Source organism: Myotis davidii, unplaced genomic scaffold (genome assembly GCF_000327345.1).
Source record: "Myotis davidii unplaced genomic scaffold, ASM32734v1 scaffold1187, whole genome shotgun sequence".
NCBI lineage: Eukaryota > Metazoa > Chordata > Mammalia > Chiroptera > Vespertilionidae > Myotis > Myotis davidii.
The window spans coordinates 2,333,402-2,352,479 of record NW_006299714.1 but is presented as its reverse complement, the minus strand read 5'-3'; the positions used below and the strand labels follow the sequence as shown (position 1 = coordinate 2,352,479).

Below are 19,078 nucleotides of genomic sequence, written 5' to 3'. Positions count from 1 at the left end.
CTCCTCATGTTGTGGTGACCCCCAATTTCATTGTTACAAATTGAACATAATTAAAGCATAGTGATTAATCACAAAAACAATATGTAATTAGATATGTGTTTTCCGATGGTCTTAGGTGACCCCTGTGAAAGGGTGGTTCGACCCACAAAGGTGTCGCGACCCACAGGTTGAGAACCGCTGTTATAGGATCATCACAATGTGCTGGAACCGTTTGTCCTTACACAAACAGAATAGGGTGTGCTATTGATATTTTTGATAACTGCGTTTAGATAATCAATTTGATTACAAGTGTACACACACACATACTTACATATATATACATAATAATATGTTATACATATAAAACATTGCAATAGTTATTGCCTTCAGAAGTCTACAGGTAATAAGCAAAGGCACTAAACACAATACACAAGCTACAAAAAGTCTATACTGAAATGACTAAAAATTAGAGATCACTTTTTTTAAGTACTGGAAGAGAGAGATTTTTAATAGTTGAAAGAAAAATAGTTCTCACAGGAAGTAAAAGCAGTGGATGAGCACCAGTCAGTGTCAGCAGAGGTCAGGGGCATAGAAAGATGGGAGCGAGGAAGAGAATTATAGCTGGAAACATGGTAGCAGGAATCATAATTGGAAACACAAAGACTGGAATTTGGGGTTCTAGGGGGTGCCACAGCTCTCATCACAGGAATTCATTTTGTGCCTTAGCAGCAGGTTTTTCCCTGGCAGGATAAAAGCATTTTGAGATATCCTCCTCTTTTAAATTAGTGGGTCTGGAACTCTGAGCGGTCCATGAACTGCTCAGAATTGCTTTTTAAGATATAGAATTCAAGCGGCTATAGAAGTGCAATCAAACAAAACACAAACAATGACAGCATAGCTAACCAGCTTGAGAGCTGCCGAGAGCCTACGTAGCACCTCCTCACCCCCACACCCAGGACTGCCCCTCACAGTTTGAAATCCAGTGAGCAGAGTTCTCAGGCCTTTCTATTTTATGCCTTCAAATGTATTTCAAATCATAGTTGTTAAAAATTTAGACCCATTTCCAGCCATGTGTTACCACTGTAAATTTCTACGTTTTACCTTTTGCAGCCCAGACCAATGTAGAGATTCCATTACCTCATATCTCAAAGGAGAACCTGGGAAATTTGAAGCAAATGGGAACCATGCAGAAGTCACTCCAGAAGCAAAGACGAAATCTTACTTCCCAGAATCCCAAAATGATGTAGGCAAACAGAGTACTAAGGAAGCTCTGAGACCAAAACCACACGGATACGGTCGTGTTGAGGAACCAGCATCATCACTAGCAGCATATCAGAAATCTCTCGAAGAAACCAGCAAGTTTGTAATAGAGGAGCCTAAACCCTGTGTGCCTGTCGGTATGAAAAAGATGAGTAGGACTTCTCCTGCAGATGGCAAGCCAAGGCTTAACCTCCACGAAGAAGAGGGGTCCAGTGGGTCTGAGCCAAAGGTACGTCGCCTTTATTCAGAATCCTGTCCTTTAAACTGAAGGTATTGATTATTCGTTTCCTCTGATTAATGTTGTAGCATTGACCCAAGGTTCTTTACTATTTCCAAATTATAAATGTGTGACCGAAAATTAGAACACTAATGTTGGGGGTAAAGGAAGTTCTGAGTAAAGCATAAGCTATATGATCATATCGTCCATCATTCATAGGGTAGGAAAAAGAAATAACCATCTCTTTGGTCATTTTTCAGATTATAGAGATGTTAAGTAACCAGCTTAAGGTCCAGTATTATTTTGTCTGGGATTTAAGTTTCCTAACTCCCAATCCGATCTTCTTTCCTATGCAAGGAGGGTAATTGTTCTGACCCTTTCTGGCTCTTTTGCATAATTTAAAGTTTATAACACACAACCCATCTAAAAGTTCTACCCTGTAAGGTCAGTTGTCTGAAAGTGTGTCTGAAAGTGTGCTTTAAAAATCGAAGAAACATAGTTCCCAAGCATAAAATGATGTGTGTATATACCACTATTGGTTGACAGCATTTAGAAATTTAAAGAAGTATCATTTTAATAATTTTTATATCTAAGTTGATAATTATCTTAATTTGTTTTTAATAATTTTAGAACCTACTGCCACAGAATTATTTGCTTGCTCTTTGTACTTGTATGTTTTGGTGATACTATCTTAATAGTTTTTTATTCATTGAGGTTTTATCATTTTTAGATATTTTAAAAAATTAAATTGAAATTATGATTCAAAGATGGATATGAGAAAATAGAGCTGATTTTTTGTTATTCTCAAATGTTATGTCTTTTCATGAACTATGTAGTAGACATAGATTAAGAGTTATACATCTTTGGAACAGTAGCACTTCTCATTTTCCTTAAAACATCTAGTTTTCTTTTGTCAAATAATGAGTCCATGATTAATATGAGGTTTAAAAATGTATAAATTCCCAATCACTCAGGAGCTAATTGTCAGCTTACTGACTAATATCTCTCCTTTTTCCCTTCTGCAGACTATCTTTTGACCATTTTCCTGCTTGTTAAGAAGGAAAGGGAAAGGAAGTAAAATTGTCAGGTCTTTTTTCCACTTCTTTCCTGACAAGTGGGGTTTTGAATATCAATTTCTTTTAGTTAACTCTTAATTTATGTAAGCAGTATGATTTTGAGTAAAATATTCCCTTTTAAAATGAGCCCACAGTTAGAAACATTAATATTATGGTGTTTTAACTATGAACATTTATTGTGCAAAAGCCTATTAAAATCAATAGAAAGTACTGAAATCAAAGTATAAATAAGCACCTCTTTGTGTGTACATGTGCATACAGATTGGCTATTGGAGAACCAAGGAGAAGGCATAAAGTCTTAACCCTGGAAGGAATCACAGCTGAGTTCATCAGTAATGGAAAACAATCATATTAGGAAATGTTTGCAATATTTTTAATAAATGAGTTTATGCCTTTGGTGTTGGTCACAGGTCCTACTCCAATGCATAAAGGCTTTATGAGCATAAAAATTCATAATGGAGTTCAAGCTTCTGGTAGATATGAGCCTGACCTCACAAGAAATCCAAAGATGTTCGGATGGGTCTTTTGTGACTAGACCATAGGACAATAGCAACCAAGAGGTCATCTGATGTATGATTTCAGAAACAGCCCCCTTTTTGTTCCCTAAATAATCAGGTCAAAAGTCCGGGTGCAGCTCTTACACGAATGACTACCTGCTGTTACAAGGTAAAATTCTGTTCTTTTCCACCTCTTTCCATGCAGCAACCCATGGCAAGGAGTACTAAGAAAATTCCATTGGCCTCTTAGTTAACGCTGTTTACCAATTCCTAGCGAATTCTCTAAAAGGAATCCTGATGAGGTCCTACTACTACATTCTGTTACTCTAAATCTTAATATTAGCATAGACTCCAGGAAGAGAATGGAAACTAAAACATTGGCCAAATGGCCACTTTTTATTTATGTGAGGGGCTGGTCTTAGATGATGCTTGATAGGATTATGATATAATTTGACATCTAGATTTGTTACTAGTGTTTGCATTAGTATCTGTTCTTCTGCTTTTAAATTTACCCAAGGGAAAACTGTTCCCCAGTTTACAATTCCATGTATGGTTAATTCTGACTGAATTCTCCCTTTGCCTCATCTAACCTACTTATCCTTGAATGCTGATTAGTACTTCTTTTCTTTCACAATATGAATTCCTCTTACCTCTTTCTGCCTTTTGGAACTATTGCAGGGCCTTCTTTCATAATATTAGGTCATTTATGGTCCTTTTCTAATGAACTTTAATAAGTAATAGGAAATTTAGCAACCAATATCTTTGCAAAAAGTAAGAAACTCAAAAACTGTTTCCATTTGACACTATATATTATTCAGTAGGATGTTTTGTTCACATGAACTTTCCCACAAAGTCAAGGTTGATATTATATTTTTATATATTTGTTAAGTTTACCTTTGGTGAATATGGCCTAGTGTATTATCTATTTGACTAACGTTTCATTAATCATTTTAGCTAGCACTTATACCTCCCATAAAATTTTACTTATTTTGATTTTTCTAACTACAACTTCTAACTCCAGTACTATCAAATTTGAGGTAATTAGTAAACTTAGAAAATAAAATTTCAGAATTCCATCAATAAAATCATTCAGTAAATATTTTTCACTATGACATTTAATTAGAAGTCAAAGGTATTTTTCCCTTTGAAATATGAACTGTTTGCCACTTGGCAGTTTTTTTCATATTCCTATCCTTGTTGCCTAAAAATTAGCATTTGTTTAGTCACTGTATTCTGTTTATACCATGATCTTGTCTGTCAGATGTTTTTTTCTATTCTAAATTCATATCAGTTCTTTAAAGAAGATTTCATATTTTGACATGTTTTACATTATTCCTTCATTTATTTGAATAAACTCTTACTAGGTACCAATTATGCTTATATAAATTCTTATAAATTTGTAAAATCTGACTAAAATTTCATAAAAATCAAATACCATGCCTTTTTCTGTAGATTAACTGAAATGGCCTGAACTATAAGATTATACATTTAAGTCAAATGTATATAGACTTAAAACTAGTTAAAAATTAATATTAATGTTTCTTCAAACTAATAATTAGTAGCATGTACTTTCTGGTGCCAAAAAGCCTCTAAAATTGTTTAGGTAAAGACCAAAGTAATTAGATTCATACACGTAGGCATAAATACATACATACAGAGTAGTTTCACTTAGAATCCTGCTCAAAATTTTCTTTCCCCTAAATTTTTAAAAACATTTTCACAAATATACATCATGATTTTCCTTAGAGGAGGGAAAACCAGCAAGTAAAAGTAATTCTTTTTTGATTTCCCTTCTCAGAATGTCTTTTATTTTAAATATGATGTAAAATTATGCTAAAAATACATTTATCAGGACTTGAAAAACAGTGAGAGTGATTCAAGCTCAGAGGAGGAACAGAGAGTCACTACCCGAGTTATTCGCCGGCGTTTGATTATAAAGGTATCCTGTAGCCAAATCATCACGGGTCATTGCTGTATTATTAGAAAGTCCTTTCTTTTGGTTTTGAAAATTCAGCATGCTTGATAACTAAATGGCTCTCTATGTATTTGTCTGCACATTTGGAAGCTTATAAAAACAATAACTTGCTTGGTAGTGAAGCCTGTGTCTGACCTGACAGTTGTAATTAATTTTATCTGAGAATTCTTGGGGAATTGTATCCTGCTTTCCCTGAAGTGTTATATGTGTGAACAAAGATTCTATCTTGGTGAGAGAACAGTCCCTATCAAATGAAATGTTCAGTGAAATCTCAGAGGCCGTAATGAGGGATGAGCTAAGAGGATTGAAAGGCTTCCTTCTCAGTCTCAAATTCCTTCTGCCTTCACAGTTTTTTAAGTGAAAACTAGTTTGTTTTTTATCAATGACTAGGACTTTGATGTTATAGCCTGGATATATGACATAAGGCAAATTAAGCAAAACTTCTGAAATAGTTTTTTTAATTAAATTTATTCGGGTGACATTGGTTAATCGTATTGGTGATAGGCACACAATGCAATATATAGATGATGTATCGTAGAATTATACACCTGAAGCCTGTATAAATTGTATGAACCAACATCACCCCAATAAATGAAAGAGGTTTTTAACTTGACAAAAATACAGCCTGATTTTTTTTTTTTTGCATGTTGAATTATAGGAAGCAATCTTTACTAGAAGTGAAAAACACAATCTCACCTGTTACAGCACAGTTGAATAAGTTGATTTCCCCCATAAAGGCCTTCTGAAGCACTGACCTTATACGTGGGAAGGTCCAGCAGACTGTGTCTCAGTCTGCTGCTTGTCTTCATTACTGTCTTTAGCGAGATCTTTCTTGATGTTAAAATGATTGAGTGCAGAGACTAGGAAGCTGTTTTCAATACCCAGGCCTCTGAATGTGATCCAAATAACTTGAGGCTCTTTGGTTGGCAGCTCTAGAAAGAAAGGAAGGGAAATGTCTATTGAAAACCATTTGTCAAACTTACCCATCTCTAAAGTGTCAGGGAGACTCAACGGAGAGCAGAGATGTTGGCTTAGGTATCCAAAAAGTCTTAATCCTGTACTTTTCATGTAGATCAGATTAAAGAAGAGAAGAAATCTGCTTAGTATAGTTTTTCAAAGACTTTGGAAGCATTAGAGAAGAAAATAAGGCCTTGTTTACATTTTACATTATCCCCCAATCAACCTTGAGCTCAAGAGGGGGCTATCAAAAAGTATGGCTCACTTCTTTGAAAATTCCCTATAGGCAAGCCAAATTCCTTATTGGGATCTAGCATATTTGTAAGTATTCAACTTGCTATCTATAAATCCTCCTAAGCACTTCCCACACCTTTCTGGAATTGGAGGAAAGAAATAATTCAGTTTTCTGAAGGAGGTAAAGCCATACTCTTTGCTCAGGCTTTGCTATTCTCATAATGTCTTCAAGAAATGGTATTTTAAAGTGAAACGTCTAGAAAAAGTGCACCAAACATAGTGTAACTTGCTTCTTCTTATGCTTAACATGTGACATATTCATGTTGCAGCCAAACCCACCTATTCCTTTAGAATAGCTGCCATGATAGAAGCTGGCTCTCCTTTGTATAAGAATGAGCAAAAATAGGTTTACAGTTGTAATACAAGAAAAAAATCTGTCACATATACTTACTGCTATACACATAAGTTTGCCTACCCCTGTATAGGACAGAAGAAAAATAAGTTATCCTGCAAAAAAATTGGGAGGGTGGAGAGTAAGAAATATTACTCTGAAGAATATAAAAACATCAAACCCTGCTCCCTATGTCAGTGAGTTATCTCTTTTCTTCTCCTAGCATTCTACACATGCATTTTCAAGTTAGCTTTTATTGGATTTATTATGTATTTGAGCTTAATATATAGTTAATTCTATAAAATATATTACCTTTTTTATTAAGTTTAAAAGACCAAAATACACTATGATGTTGTAGTAGGCTCCATAAAATAGAGGAGTTAGTGTTCTCCCCAAATCCCTATTTCTTGAAGTCAGTGTAATTTTAGGGAGGTTGGGTGGGATCATCAGAGAATGGGTTTTATAACAAGAGAAAGCATGGTATAAACAATAGAATCACTCAAGTTTTGAGAAATGTCTTTTGTATATGACAGAAATCAAAAGCTAAAGAATGGCTATAATTGTAATTGGAAACTATGGGTATAACAAAAAATATGTCACATATAAATGAATCTTTCAAGTTAATATTTTTCTGTTCAGATTTTTGGGGCAGTTGAAAAGGGTCAGACTTCTATTGTTTTTCTCTTTACTCCTTTGTTCGTATCTTTCTAACGCAAAAGAGCTTGAGACCACAGTAGTATATGGTAAATGTGGCGTGGGAACCATCTTTGTCAAAAACGTAACATGAGAATGTTAGGCCCTAAAGGGATCATCAGTACTAAAACCACTTCTTTTGCTAGATGACAAGACAGGATTGGAGGCCAGTTGATTTATACAGAATCACAGCAGGGCAGAAGCAGTTCTGGGACCAGAACCTAATCTCTAGCCCTCCAATGAAGCTTCTCCTACCACAATACTATATTCTTTCTCTCCCAGAACAAATAAAAAATAACCTTTCCTAGACTAAATGAGGCCTTTCTAGTGGCATGGAAGAGGGCAGCATTGGACTATCTTTCCTGAAACTATGGAGCTGGAATGCTAGGAATTTGACCTATTTCATGGAGGCTATCCACCTGGGACTAAGTCAGCATATTTCCATTGTTTGCCACTTACATGTCACTGGTGTGCTAAGGATTCCATTACCAGAAGTCTAGGCAAATTTGGGTTCTTAGCAGTTCAACTTGTATAATAAGTGGGTTGAAAGTATAATTTTATAATTTAAATTTAACATTTTTAAGTTGCTAAGGAATGAGTCAAATTAAACTCCCATTTATTTGGGGATCTTTTAAATTTTATAAACATATTTATTTCTATGTAATCTGACAATATCACAATGGTTTCAAATGCTTGAAAGCAATTTAAGTAAATTAATCAGTCCTATAAGCTTGTTTTACATTATTTGCTTAAAATTCAGTGATTAGAAAGGTAAAAGGTTTAAACTAACTCACAGCCCAACTATTGTAAAGTTTAGGAAGATTCAAATAACCGAAATTTCACTACATAGTTCAACTGTATTTTCTTGACTACTTTTGAAAATTTTTTTTACCGATTTTCAGATTGAGTTTATATGTATGTTTTTTCCCAAACCAAAAGTACATAAAGTTTGATTTCCCCATTCCATTGTCCAGCAGTAGCTACTGTTCATTAGCTTTAGATTTTTATGTACATGTACAACATCCTTTGCAAGTGGGTTTCTTGGAATATAAAAATGAGTTATTCTGTATATATTGCTTAGTAACTTACCAAGTTATGTGTGTGCCATATATATGATATCTACCCCCATTTTTTGGAAAGCTGAAGTTGTAATATTGTGTACATCAAAGCAAATTGGTACATTATATATAGTTAATTGTTCTTTCATTTTATTCAAAAAATTCAAGGAGGAATAAAATTTATAAAATGTTTTGGCAGGGTTTTAAAGGGAAGTAGTTAGTCTTCAGTAAGATGGCCACCAGGGCTGACATATATATAATATAGATAGATAGATAGATAGATAGATAGATAGATAGATAGATAGATAGAAGATAGGTAGATAGATACTGTATTTTTCCTTAGAAATAGGAAAGAGAAACAGTATCTGCTAGGGGAGGGTATTGCCAAAAATAATGCCATCAATAAGGGAGGGGGGAATTTTATTTACTTAACAGTACAAACTGTTTCCAAGAACTTTAGAAACTAATTAGGGGTTATTTTCTCTCATTAAGGAGAAGCCCCAAAGACCTCACCTTGGTAACACTTGATTTCCAATATATTTGACAAAATTTTAAATGGATGATTTTTTAATGTATTTTTTGACTCCTTACTATTGTTCCTATCTTATCTAATCTTCTTTAGTGAGTTTTTACATACTCAATTTATTTTGATCTTATTAAAGCATAATTGACTATACTTTATGGCCATTTAAGATTAAGAGATATACCTATACCTTTAATTTTACATCAATAGTATGAATTTTCAGTAGGAAACAATGAAAATCCTGCATACCAGAGTAGATCTCAACAGCCTATATGGTTTGTTACTTATAAGTAGGACTTTGCTTTCTTCTAAGACTATTAATATAAATCAGTGTACTTATATTTATAAGCATGTAGTGAATACATATAACTACTTCACATTTCTTTCAGAGACTGTCCAAACAGTTTAAAAATGAATTGGCATCTTTCCCCACAAAAGGGTCCATTCATGATATGTCCAATAGGATTCTGTTTTACTGTATTTTCCTGGGATTCTCTAACACTCTAAGAACTAGACATTTCCAAAAGTTAGCTCAAAAATATTCCATTTATTCATATTTAAACTATAGTGACATCTTTCATGACCTTTTATTAGCCTTTTCTACTATCTTTATGCTTTTACCTTTAAAATAAAATGGCTTTTTTAATGACACCAACGATATTAAATATAAATAACACTCCCATAAAGATGTCTTGCAGATTTTAGTGCATTTAGTCATGAGTCCTCTACATTTCTCCAATCTCCTTCTCTCTGTTAAGTGTGTTAATTGAAATTAATCATGAGATTCAAGGTGAACTAAATATGAGTAGCAAGAAACATCTTTTCTTTTCATCCCACCTCTAGACCACAGTGAGGTAAGATGAGTCGCATGTCCCACATGCTGTCACGACCTATGATCCCACAATCTATAAGAACACAAAGTCACTTTGTAAAAAGAAAGAATGAAAACAGAATATTGTTAGCAAAGCACAATAGTGTTTCGTCTTTACGCTTTTCATCATTTTAAACCAGAGCTGCCTTTCTACCTGTTACAACATAAAGCACTCATCAAGTTCTCCCACCATTGGCTGGCACTGACAAAATTATCAGAGCTACCTCTTCCGTGACAGTACCACTGAAAGGGCTAGAATCCTGGCTCTCCCAGAGATGCAGCAGTCTTTGTGACCTGCTACTTTTCCTAAGAAGGCAGTAGTGCACAGTAGCTAGAGTACACTGTAGTATAGCAATATCCAGGTCACCTTTTCAACAAAAAGTTTAACTAATAGGTCAGTATGGCTCTAGAATAGGTTTGCACTTCAGATGTTTGTCGTTGTTCCCCAAAACTAAGTGGCGCTAACCTAAAGGTGAATACCAGTGCCAAAAAATAATGTATTGCAAATACAGTCCTATGTTTGCTTTGAGTGGTTGTTCTTCTGATGCAATCATAGAACTAATAGAGAGATATTAAGGAGCCATCTAAATCTACCAAGTTTCCTATGAGCAGGATAGTAAGAGCCCATCTTGGAGATTGAAGAATTTATTTTTTTTAAACTCACTAGAGGAAGGTCATTTGACAGTTTTCCCCTTCTAAACCAGGTAACAGACACTAACTGAAAGATACTATTTTAAATTCCTTTCATACTGACTTTTTTTTTTTTTTTTTTGGTCTGTGGCAATGAAGACTAGATAATCAGTCATTACATAGGACCTCCACTTGAAAATAGTAGCATTCTGAAACCAAGTACTTTATCAGACAGCTATTCTCATTTATTTTAAGACCTATGAAAGGTTCAGTATTAAAAAAAGATTTTCGCTGAACTTTCTCACAGTGCTTCCAAAAAATGTATATATTGCTCTTAGTAAATGAAATTTTAACAATGGGTGATAAATTTCCCAATTAAGGTACTATCTTAATTCACATTAGACATACTGTCATTCATAAAAATGGGTTGTACTGAAAGTGAGAGGATCTAATTAAAGCCCTAATCATTGGCTAAACTTTTTTCAACCAATGAAACCTTTTGCTTTGTAAAGCAATGTGTATGTGTTCATTCTATACTTACGTATTTTTAAATTCTTCCTTCTTGGAGCTTGTTGCTAATCATCATCCTTGTACATAACTTGAGGTTTAGTGCTTTGAATTTGTTGACTGCTAAATAACTCTCAGTGGAGTAGCCTTTTCCCCCTACCCTGGAAGAGCCAGGAGAACGTATGCCTTCTTTTTCTAACATCCCATAGCGCATGTGTGTGGTGTATGGAGTGGTGGGGAGATCTCTCCACCTGGTATGCCGCTAATCTCTATGCCACATCCTCTAGGGAGAGGAAGCAAAACACATTCCTGGTGAATCTGTCACGGAAGAACACTTTACTGATGAAGAAGGCAACCTCGTCACCAGAAAAGTAATCACCATTGGGATTTCATACTCCTCTTGGAATTTAGATGTTCTGTTTGCTTGCTGTAGTGTCCCCTCTTGAAACAGAAAGCAGGAAACATCTCTACTTTTCACTGTTGCTTCCTACAGATCACTCGGAAAGTGATAAGACGAATGGTTATCCCACAAGAGAGGAAACATGACGTGGTAAAGGAGGGGGCCTGCCCCAGAGAAAGTAGAGGATGAAAGCTTTGTGAGCGCTCTCGTGTACGCGGCTAACAGGCTGGCGTGGGCAGTGTGGCAGCTTGAAGCGTTTGCTGCTCCTGATATCTTGTGCATCTGATCAGGGTCAAAGAAAAAAACTTTTCTTCCTAACATTCTTTAACATTATATTCTTTTACTATCTTCAGAGAGTTCACAGAGATATGTTCATTTATGGAGGTTAGAACATGCCAGTTCAAGATTCCTAGAAAAAATTAAAATCCTCTACCATCACCAAACCCGTCGGCGGGGCCCCACCCATGCCCAGTGCCTGTCCGGGCACGGATGGAGAGCATTCGTTTCCAGCAAATGCACAGGATTTAAATGTTAGAATGGCAAAAAGCTCAGCTCAAGATCCATATATCAAATATGTTTTCCCTGTACAGTATGTTCTACGGAGAAATCTGAATTCCTCCATTCTTAACCCAAAAATTCTCCTCTGTGTTTCCAATGTGCCAATCCAGGAACTAAACTCATTACTGAGCCTTGTAACTCAGCAGATGGATCTCCATCTCCCAGAGAAAACACTGCTAGTTATTTCTTCCTTCCTTTTCTTAGAACTTTAACCTTTTCATTTTAAAAATAGAAACTTACTAGCCTATGTTTACATAAGAAAAAGTGAACTGAGAATTTCTCAGGACTAAATCTGTGGAAAGGCTGCTGTGTTGTCCATTAATTATAAACAGGGTAAAGGCTGAGTATTTGTACAAAAACTTTGCTCTCAGAGAAGTGTGTCCCACTGCTCGGTGAAGAAGGGTCTTGTTTTATGGAAAATGGATGTCTGCCTGGTCTGGAGTGAGAGGAGGGGTTGGTAATTCCACAAATAATAATTAATGATTTTAAAAAGTCCCTTAGATCCACAGCTTTTCCATGGTGTTAGTTGTGATTAGTGGTTTGCTGAGAACTTTCAGTCTCATTATGACAGCTTAAAATTCTGCTGGCTTAAAAATGCGTAAGTTGTAATTAATATATTTTATGTTTGGGGTTTGAGTGCCTTGAGAGCTTTCTCGCTTCCGACCGGAAACGGACAGGCTGCTCCTTTTTCGATTCCTCACTAACCTGAAGTACCGTGAAGTACAGTGGTGCTGTCTTCACTCTGGTGGTGCTCTCTAGCTTGCCTGGATGATGCTAAGCTGTGTGGTGAAAGCCGGTGGATTGTATTTTCGGACATGAAGTGGCAAAGTGCTTTAAACTGTGTTTCACTTACCCTAATCCAGCCTCAAGGAACCAGAGTCGGAACTGCTTCACAACTAAAACTCCTTTGCTGCAAAATCCTAACGTGTGCATTCCTTTTAAAGCAGGGAGAAGGTTATAAGGTGAAGACAAAGAAAGAAATCCGGCATGTGGAGAAGAAGAGCCACTCATAACGTGAAAGGTCAGTCAGCTATGTGCGCTCATATCAACAACAGTAGCACTTAACGCCCTGTGGCACTCAGGAAGTGATTGAGCGCGCCCCCCTTCCTCTCTCTTTCACTGTGTTCCAGCTTTGCATATGCAGTATGAAGCTGTGATAGTTTTTTATGTATGCTCACACACACACACACACACAACTTGACTCTAGTTCACAATCCAGAAACTTTCTCATGAATTAGTCAGGAATTTCAATGTAAATGATGTTTGCAGAGGCAAGTGTAAACAGTGATTTTTGAGTCTTCCCGAAGACTGAAGGCTCAGTATCAAATGCAGGAGCGGTGTACAAGCTAATAGGAAGATAATTTGGCAACGAGTAATTCTTACAAATACACTGTGAGAATTGTATTGATCCAGCCTTTCCCCATTTTAGCGGAACAGCATTGAGAATATAATTTTGGTTAAAATATAGTAGTTGCTAAGTTTAAATTAAATGAATGAAATCCCTATATATATGATTTCATATTTTATGTAAGCCAAAGCAAATTAAATAGGAAATTAATTAATGGCACTGCTCTGTTTTTAAGTTAAAATGTTTAAAGTTGTCTGAACTTTTCTTCATAAGCAAGAGTGTTTTCCTTTAGTGCTGTTTTCTAAATTTGACTTCATCCTATTTATTTCTACATAGCTACCATTAGAAAGGCAATTTGGGGTGAAAAAGCAATATAGCTTTGAAAATGTCCCCATAAGTCTGCCAGGTAAAGCAGGGTGGTTTCTTTAAGGCTATTCACCAACAGTTCTCTTAGCCCCACTGGTCAAAGTGACAGAGCAAACAGGTTCCAGTTTCAGCTTTCATACTTCTGCTGCTCCCCAATTCCCAGAACCCCTGAGAAAATATCTAGTCTCATTGCCCCTAATGCTTTCTTTATGAGAGGTAACTATAAGTAAAGCCCAAATAAATTCTTAGTTCTTCCTCCACTAAAACACCTTACCGTTTTTTATTTATTCACTTAAATACTTATTTCACTTCCTCTCTGTGAGGCTTTCCACGGGGGCACTGAGAAGTCATCGCTAGACAATCCTGACAAGGTGCTTGCTCTCCCTGAACTTACACTTTAGATATTTAATGGGAACCGATCATAGCTAAGAACTACGGGGTGCTCTGGAATAATATTTACTATGCATACTCTTCCAAGTGTTTCACTTGTGCTCTTAATTCTCACAACCAACCCATTTAACAGGTGAGAAAACAGGCCCAAAATTTTGCCCAATATCTCGTAAACAAAAAATGGCAAAAAACAGGATACACAAACCCAACAAGTGGTTGCCAAGTTTAAGTTAAATGAATGAGCCCACACTGTCAAACCTGTGAACCGGAACTTGACCTGGATCTGAGGTGACAGGGAAGCTTTCCTTGGGGAAAGGGATGGATGGGGATGTTTGAGTTTTAAAAAATGAACAGGACTCAGCGGATGAGGGGTGGGAAATTTGCTAGGCGTAGGCACGAGCAATGGCATTCTGCAGAGGCAAGGAGGAAACAGGGAAAAAGAAACTGTAAGAACGGGTCAGTGTAAGTGGCAGAAGAGTTTGCCATTGTGTCTGGAAAGGTGGGAAAGATCCGAATAGGCCTTGTGTGTTTCTTTAAGATTCTGGTCTTTACCCCAAAAACAGCGGGAAACCATTGAAGGTTCTTAGGCAAGGGTGGTTGTGTTCTGCATCACTCACTCTAGCTGCAGGGGAGTGAGTTAATCAGAAGTGGCAATGATGGATGACAAGAAAACCTGTGAAGAAACTATGGTAGATCCTGGCTTGGGCAGTGAGGATGGTAAAAGGTAGGATGAATCGAGAGATAGCAACATGATTTGGTTTTTATTGGCTGATAAGGGTAAGAGATTGGATAATTAAGGATGACATCAGTGTAACAATATCTAGAATGAACCTACCTATTATGCATGTCATACAGCTAAACTTGATGAAGACATTATGTAGCAAATTACTAAAACACCGAACATCAGTTTGCTGTCTTAAATTGGTCTATTTAAGCAATTCTACTAGTAAGTGATAAGTGAAGTGAAAATAGAAACTAGGTCAGTCAGCTTCAGTATGACCCTGATAGTGTGTCCCTTAAAGTTTAACATCTCATTCAGTCATAGACTCAGACACCAGATGGAAAAAAACCAGAAGTGGTTTGATTTTTGGTCAGGGCACAGGCTCGATCCCCAGTAGGGAGCATGCAGGAGGCAGCCGATTAATGATGTTTCTCTCATCAATGTTTCTATCTCTCTATCCCTCTCCCTTCCTCTCTCTCCTGAAATCAATAAAAACATGTTTTTTAAAAAAAGAACCACAAGTTCTTTGAATGACCCTACACTAGCTGGGCCATTTTTATAGAGTAACAAATACCTAATATTCATGAATAAATGATACCAAATCTATATGACAGTGCTATGCATCCAAGGTCCTTTAGAGAGTATTAGCAGAGAAGCAACTTGCTCAATAAATATACAAGAGGCTTTAAAATTATAAATAATACATATTGTGAAGAAGTTGTCAGGGCCTGGGCTAACTTGCTATACCCCTCAAAGAAGAGAGAAACTCAGTAGGAGAATTCATATGAATATGGGAATAACTTCAGGGTAGAGCAAACTCAGTGTGTCAGATGGAAAGAATGGCAATTTGACTGCAAGCCCCAGTCTACTCTCCAGGGTGGTATTTACCTTCCATAGTAAACCTGGGAAATGAGTCCAAGAATACTGCCTAGAATTCCAGGACACTGAATGTGTGCTCTGGAAAAACCAATCTGCAAATAGATTAAGAAATTTTATAGCCCTGCTGGCTGCCTTTAAAAAAAACAAAACAGGAAAAAGAAAAAAAAAACAGAACTAAGCAAGCAGAATACTTTTCAAATTTTACTGAGTCTCAGACAGTGACATCAAATTTTTATTTCCCATTATACAGCCAGTTTAATTTTGAGTTGTCTGAACCCTGCACCTGCTTTTCTTCAATACTGAGCCACAACCATCCTACTTTTAATGTAAGGGAAAAGCCAATGGCTTAAAATCACTATAAAGATTTGTATGTAGTATATAGTGATTTATAGTTTATAGTGCTTTTTAAGTGGCAAGTAGTATATAGTGATTTATAGCGCTTTTCCATTTTCTTCTTGTGTAGTCCTTCAAACAAGCCTTGAAGCAGGTCAGACCAGTTTTGTTTACTTCCTTTTAGAGATGAAGATACCGGGGCTCAGAGATGTCAGGTGGCGTTTCTGCTGTCACACAGCTCATGACTGATACTCTTGCCTAGCAGTGCCCTTTCTGTTACACCAACCTGACTTTCTAAAATTATTTATGAATAATAGTCATTCTATCAAATGATTATTGTGTGACAAGTACTAGGTAAGGTTATTATATACCCCCATTCATATAATCCCCAAAATAATACTATAGGGTAACTACTACCATCCTTTTTTTATAAATGAGGAAACTGAAGTTTTAAAATGTAAGACTTACCTAAGGTCCTACAGCTAATGAGCAAAAGCTATGAAATTTGAACTTATCCAGAAACTAGTTATTAACTATTACTTATATTAATATTTTAATAGTATGCGATGACTTAAAGACCTAAAAGCAAACTTTGAATCAAATTTTGTACAAAGGCAACCTGTAGTAAATTTCTTCATACTCTACATAGTAAAAACTGTTTGGGGGGAGGGTGGTTTGATGTTTTTTTAAGTAAAGCAAACTTTCATTTTTAAGGTAGCCATAATCTATAAAACATTTACCTCAAATGTACCATTAGAGGGCTGATTAGTGAGTCGGTGGCAAGGGAAGGTCCCCAGAAAGAAGCTGTAAAAACTGCAGGATAGCTGTATTCCAAGCCTCTGGGGGAATGCTCAGGACCTCACAGCCATATGGAAGCCAAGAGTGGCAACAGTGCCCAAGCTTGCCAGGGCCATAATCTATCTGAGTCAAAAAGCTGACTAATTATATTTATTCCTTAAAAAGATATTTGACCTTTCACTTGGTGAAGAATGAAAAGGGTAGATATGCAATCATGAAGAAAACCTCCATGCTGCCTGTCCTTCTGGAACTCTTATCTTGCAAGGAGGAACGAGATGGGACAAATGTTGTTCAAGGGCTAAAAATACAAAACCCAGGATCCAACGAAAGGAAAGAGAGAAAGGACTAGAGACCCACAGGTTGAGAACCGCTGTCTTAATGGCTCCTGCCCTCTCACATTTTCCATCAGGTGTCGCTCTTATCACAGTTTATACAGGATGTTGATGTTTTATAAGAGGCACTCAGCCAAGGCTCTAATGCTTTTTGTGCAACTTGGCATAAAGTCTTTTATCCAATGATGACCTTTCTGCACCCTGTGTGATTGGAGCCAACACACTCTGATGTGCGAACAAGAGAGATTTATAAGGGGAACTAATTCCCAACTTTTTTAAAAACTATCACTCAAATCATTCCTGAATATAAATGGGAATAACTAATAGCATTTTTTAAATTATAGAAACATATCCACTATTTCTAGAGAGATAACGGTCATTTGCATTGGGTGATAAAAGAGAAAGACCTTACTCCTTATAGCCAGATTTATCCTTGGAAGTTGGATTCGTTTTTGGAAGAGATGATGCAAAAATAAATAAAGTTCAATTGAGTTGCCCATCTACGTACATTTACTAAACACTATAAAACTATATATTTACAATAGGTGAATTGTACGGTATGGAAATTATGTATCCTTTAAGCTGTTAAAAGCTGGGGTCTGTGGGAGGGGTTTGATTAGAGAAAATTGCTGAAAATTCTCCCTAAGAAAACAGCATGATAGCACTAGGGTAACACTATAGGACCATCTAAGAAGCCTGGTGCCTGGAAGATTAGGAATAATATCAAAACAGAGGTGAGAAAATCCTGATCTTCTTACTCTGACTTACACACCTTCTGGGATGGAGCCTGTCCAAATGAGTCACTTTCCTTCCCTGGAGCTTCTGCAGAGCCATGGGAGGGGGCCGGTGTTGAAATCACCCCAGAAGGAACTGATACTTTGATGTGCTTGGCTCTCAGCATTGATGACCTGGGGCATGGAGGTCGGTAGCACTTTTAATACAAAAATGGAAGCCTGAACCGCAGTAGAGCAAAGGAAGTGCTGTACCAATATGTTTACATAAGCCAAGGTATCCTGGGTGACCCATCTAAAGGGGAAGAAACTTGTCCAGGATAAGTAAACAACATCAAGGTCACTGGGAAGACTTTTGGGCCTTAACAGAAATAATCCTAAAGGTTACCCTAGACCTGCTTACATGTTGGCGACCAAAGTTGTTCCTGCCTTTCTCAGTTTTCTGTAGGGGCTGTGTCTTGTTCTTGGGCAGGCATTCAAGTTTGTCACCTTCACACTGACAAAGGACTAGACGTGGGAATAATTTTATTTTATGGAGAAAAAGTTCATACCAAGAACAATACATACTGCACCAAAGTATGAAAACCTTTGCCAAAGAATGTTGATTTATTTTGACATATTAAGAGCGGCGACAAAACAGATACTTTATGCAGGTATTATCGAGTAAGACAAGACAATCTTAGTGGAGCCAAAAAAAAACAAACCAAAAAAACCTCAAAATTAATTGATCCTGTCAGGACTGATGTGGGGCAGGAAAGGGGAAAGTATTCTTTCCAATGGCTGAAGATATTCTTCCATTTTAATGTGCATATGGAAAAACAATTTCCTAGTAATGAAGCAGTAACACTGTCCTCCCTTTTTGAAAGACTGGTTGCTTTTGTGCCCATGAAAACCTTATGCCCCTGCTAATTTGCTGGTGGTGGAAATCTCAGAGAGCACCTCTTCATTTTACAGATAAGCCAGCGGCCCCCCAGGGCTTCCCCAAGGGCCTGGGTGAATGACCCAGACATCAAAGACAGACCTAGAAGAGAGACCTTCTGACTCAATCTCTAAAACCACAAGTAGAGCAAACAAAGTTGCATGAGGTCACAGGATCAGCAAGGGGAGGTCATTGCCTTCAAAGAGCTTTCCGGCACACCTCAGGGCCTTGTCCTCTCAGGCATCTAGCAGACAGCCTGAGTCCAAAGTTTCATGCTAACCCGCCCCATGAGGAGGCCCAGGACCCCCATTCTCTGAGCCTTTTCTGTTGAATGGCAAGGAAGGCTTAGATAAGTTCTCAATTTTTTTAAAAAAAGAAAGCAAGCTAACCTCACTAGTAACTGTCTGTCTTTCCACAGGATCATGTGTTTTTACT

At 36.9% G+C, this 19,078-nt stretch overlaps 1 protein-coding gene across 4 annotated transcripts in view; it reads left to right on the top strand.

Moving 5' to 3' along the window:
* The window catches only part of ANK3 (ankyrin 3, node of Ranvier (ankyrin G)), a 198,408-nt gene extending 179,330 nt beyond the window's left edge, over positions 1-19,078 (top strand). For 2 of the 4 annotated variants that reach the window (XM_015571814.1, XM_015571813.1), the window contains 7 exons: positions 1,090-1,468; positions 3,148-3,198; positions 4,882-4,968; positions 11,156-11,239; positions 11,362-11,418; positions 12,771-12,847; positions 19,062-19,078. In XM_015571814.1, the coding sequence (XP_015427300.1) occupies positions 1,090-1,468; positions 3,148-3,198; positions 4,882-4,968; positions 11,156-11,239; positions 11,362-11,418; positions 12,771-12,839 (727 nt within the window). In that variant the 3' untranslated portion in view covers positions 12,840-12,847; positions 19,062-19,078. The remainder of the gene's footprint in view (positions 1-1,089; positions 1,469-3,147; positions 3,199-4,881; positions 4,969-11,155; positions 11,240-11,361; positions 11,419-12,770; positions 12,848-19,061) is intronic. The other 2 variants (XM_015571812.1, XM_006775815.2) reach the window with 1 other exon arrangement.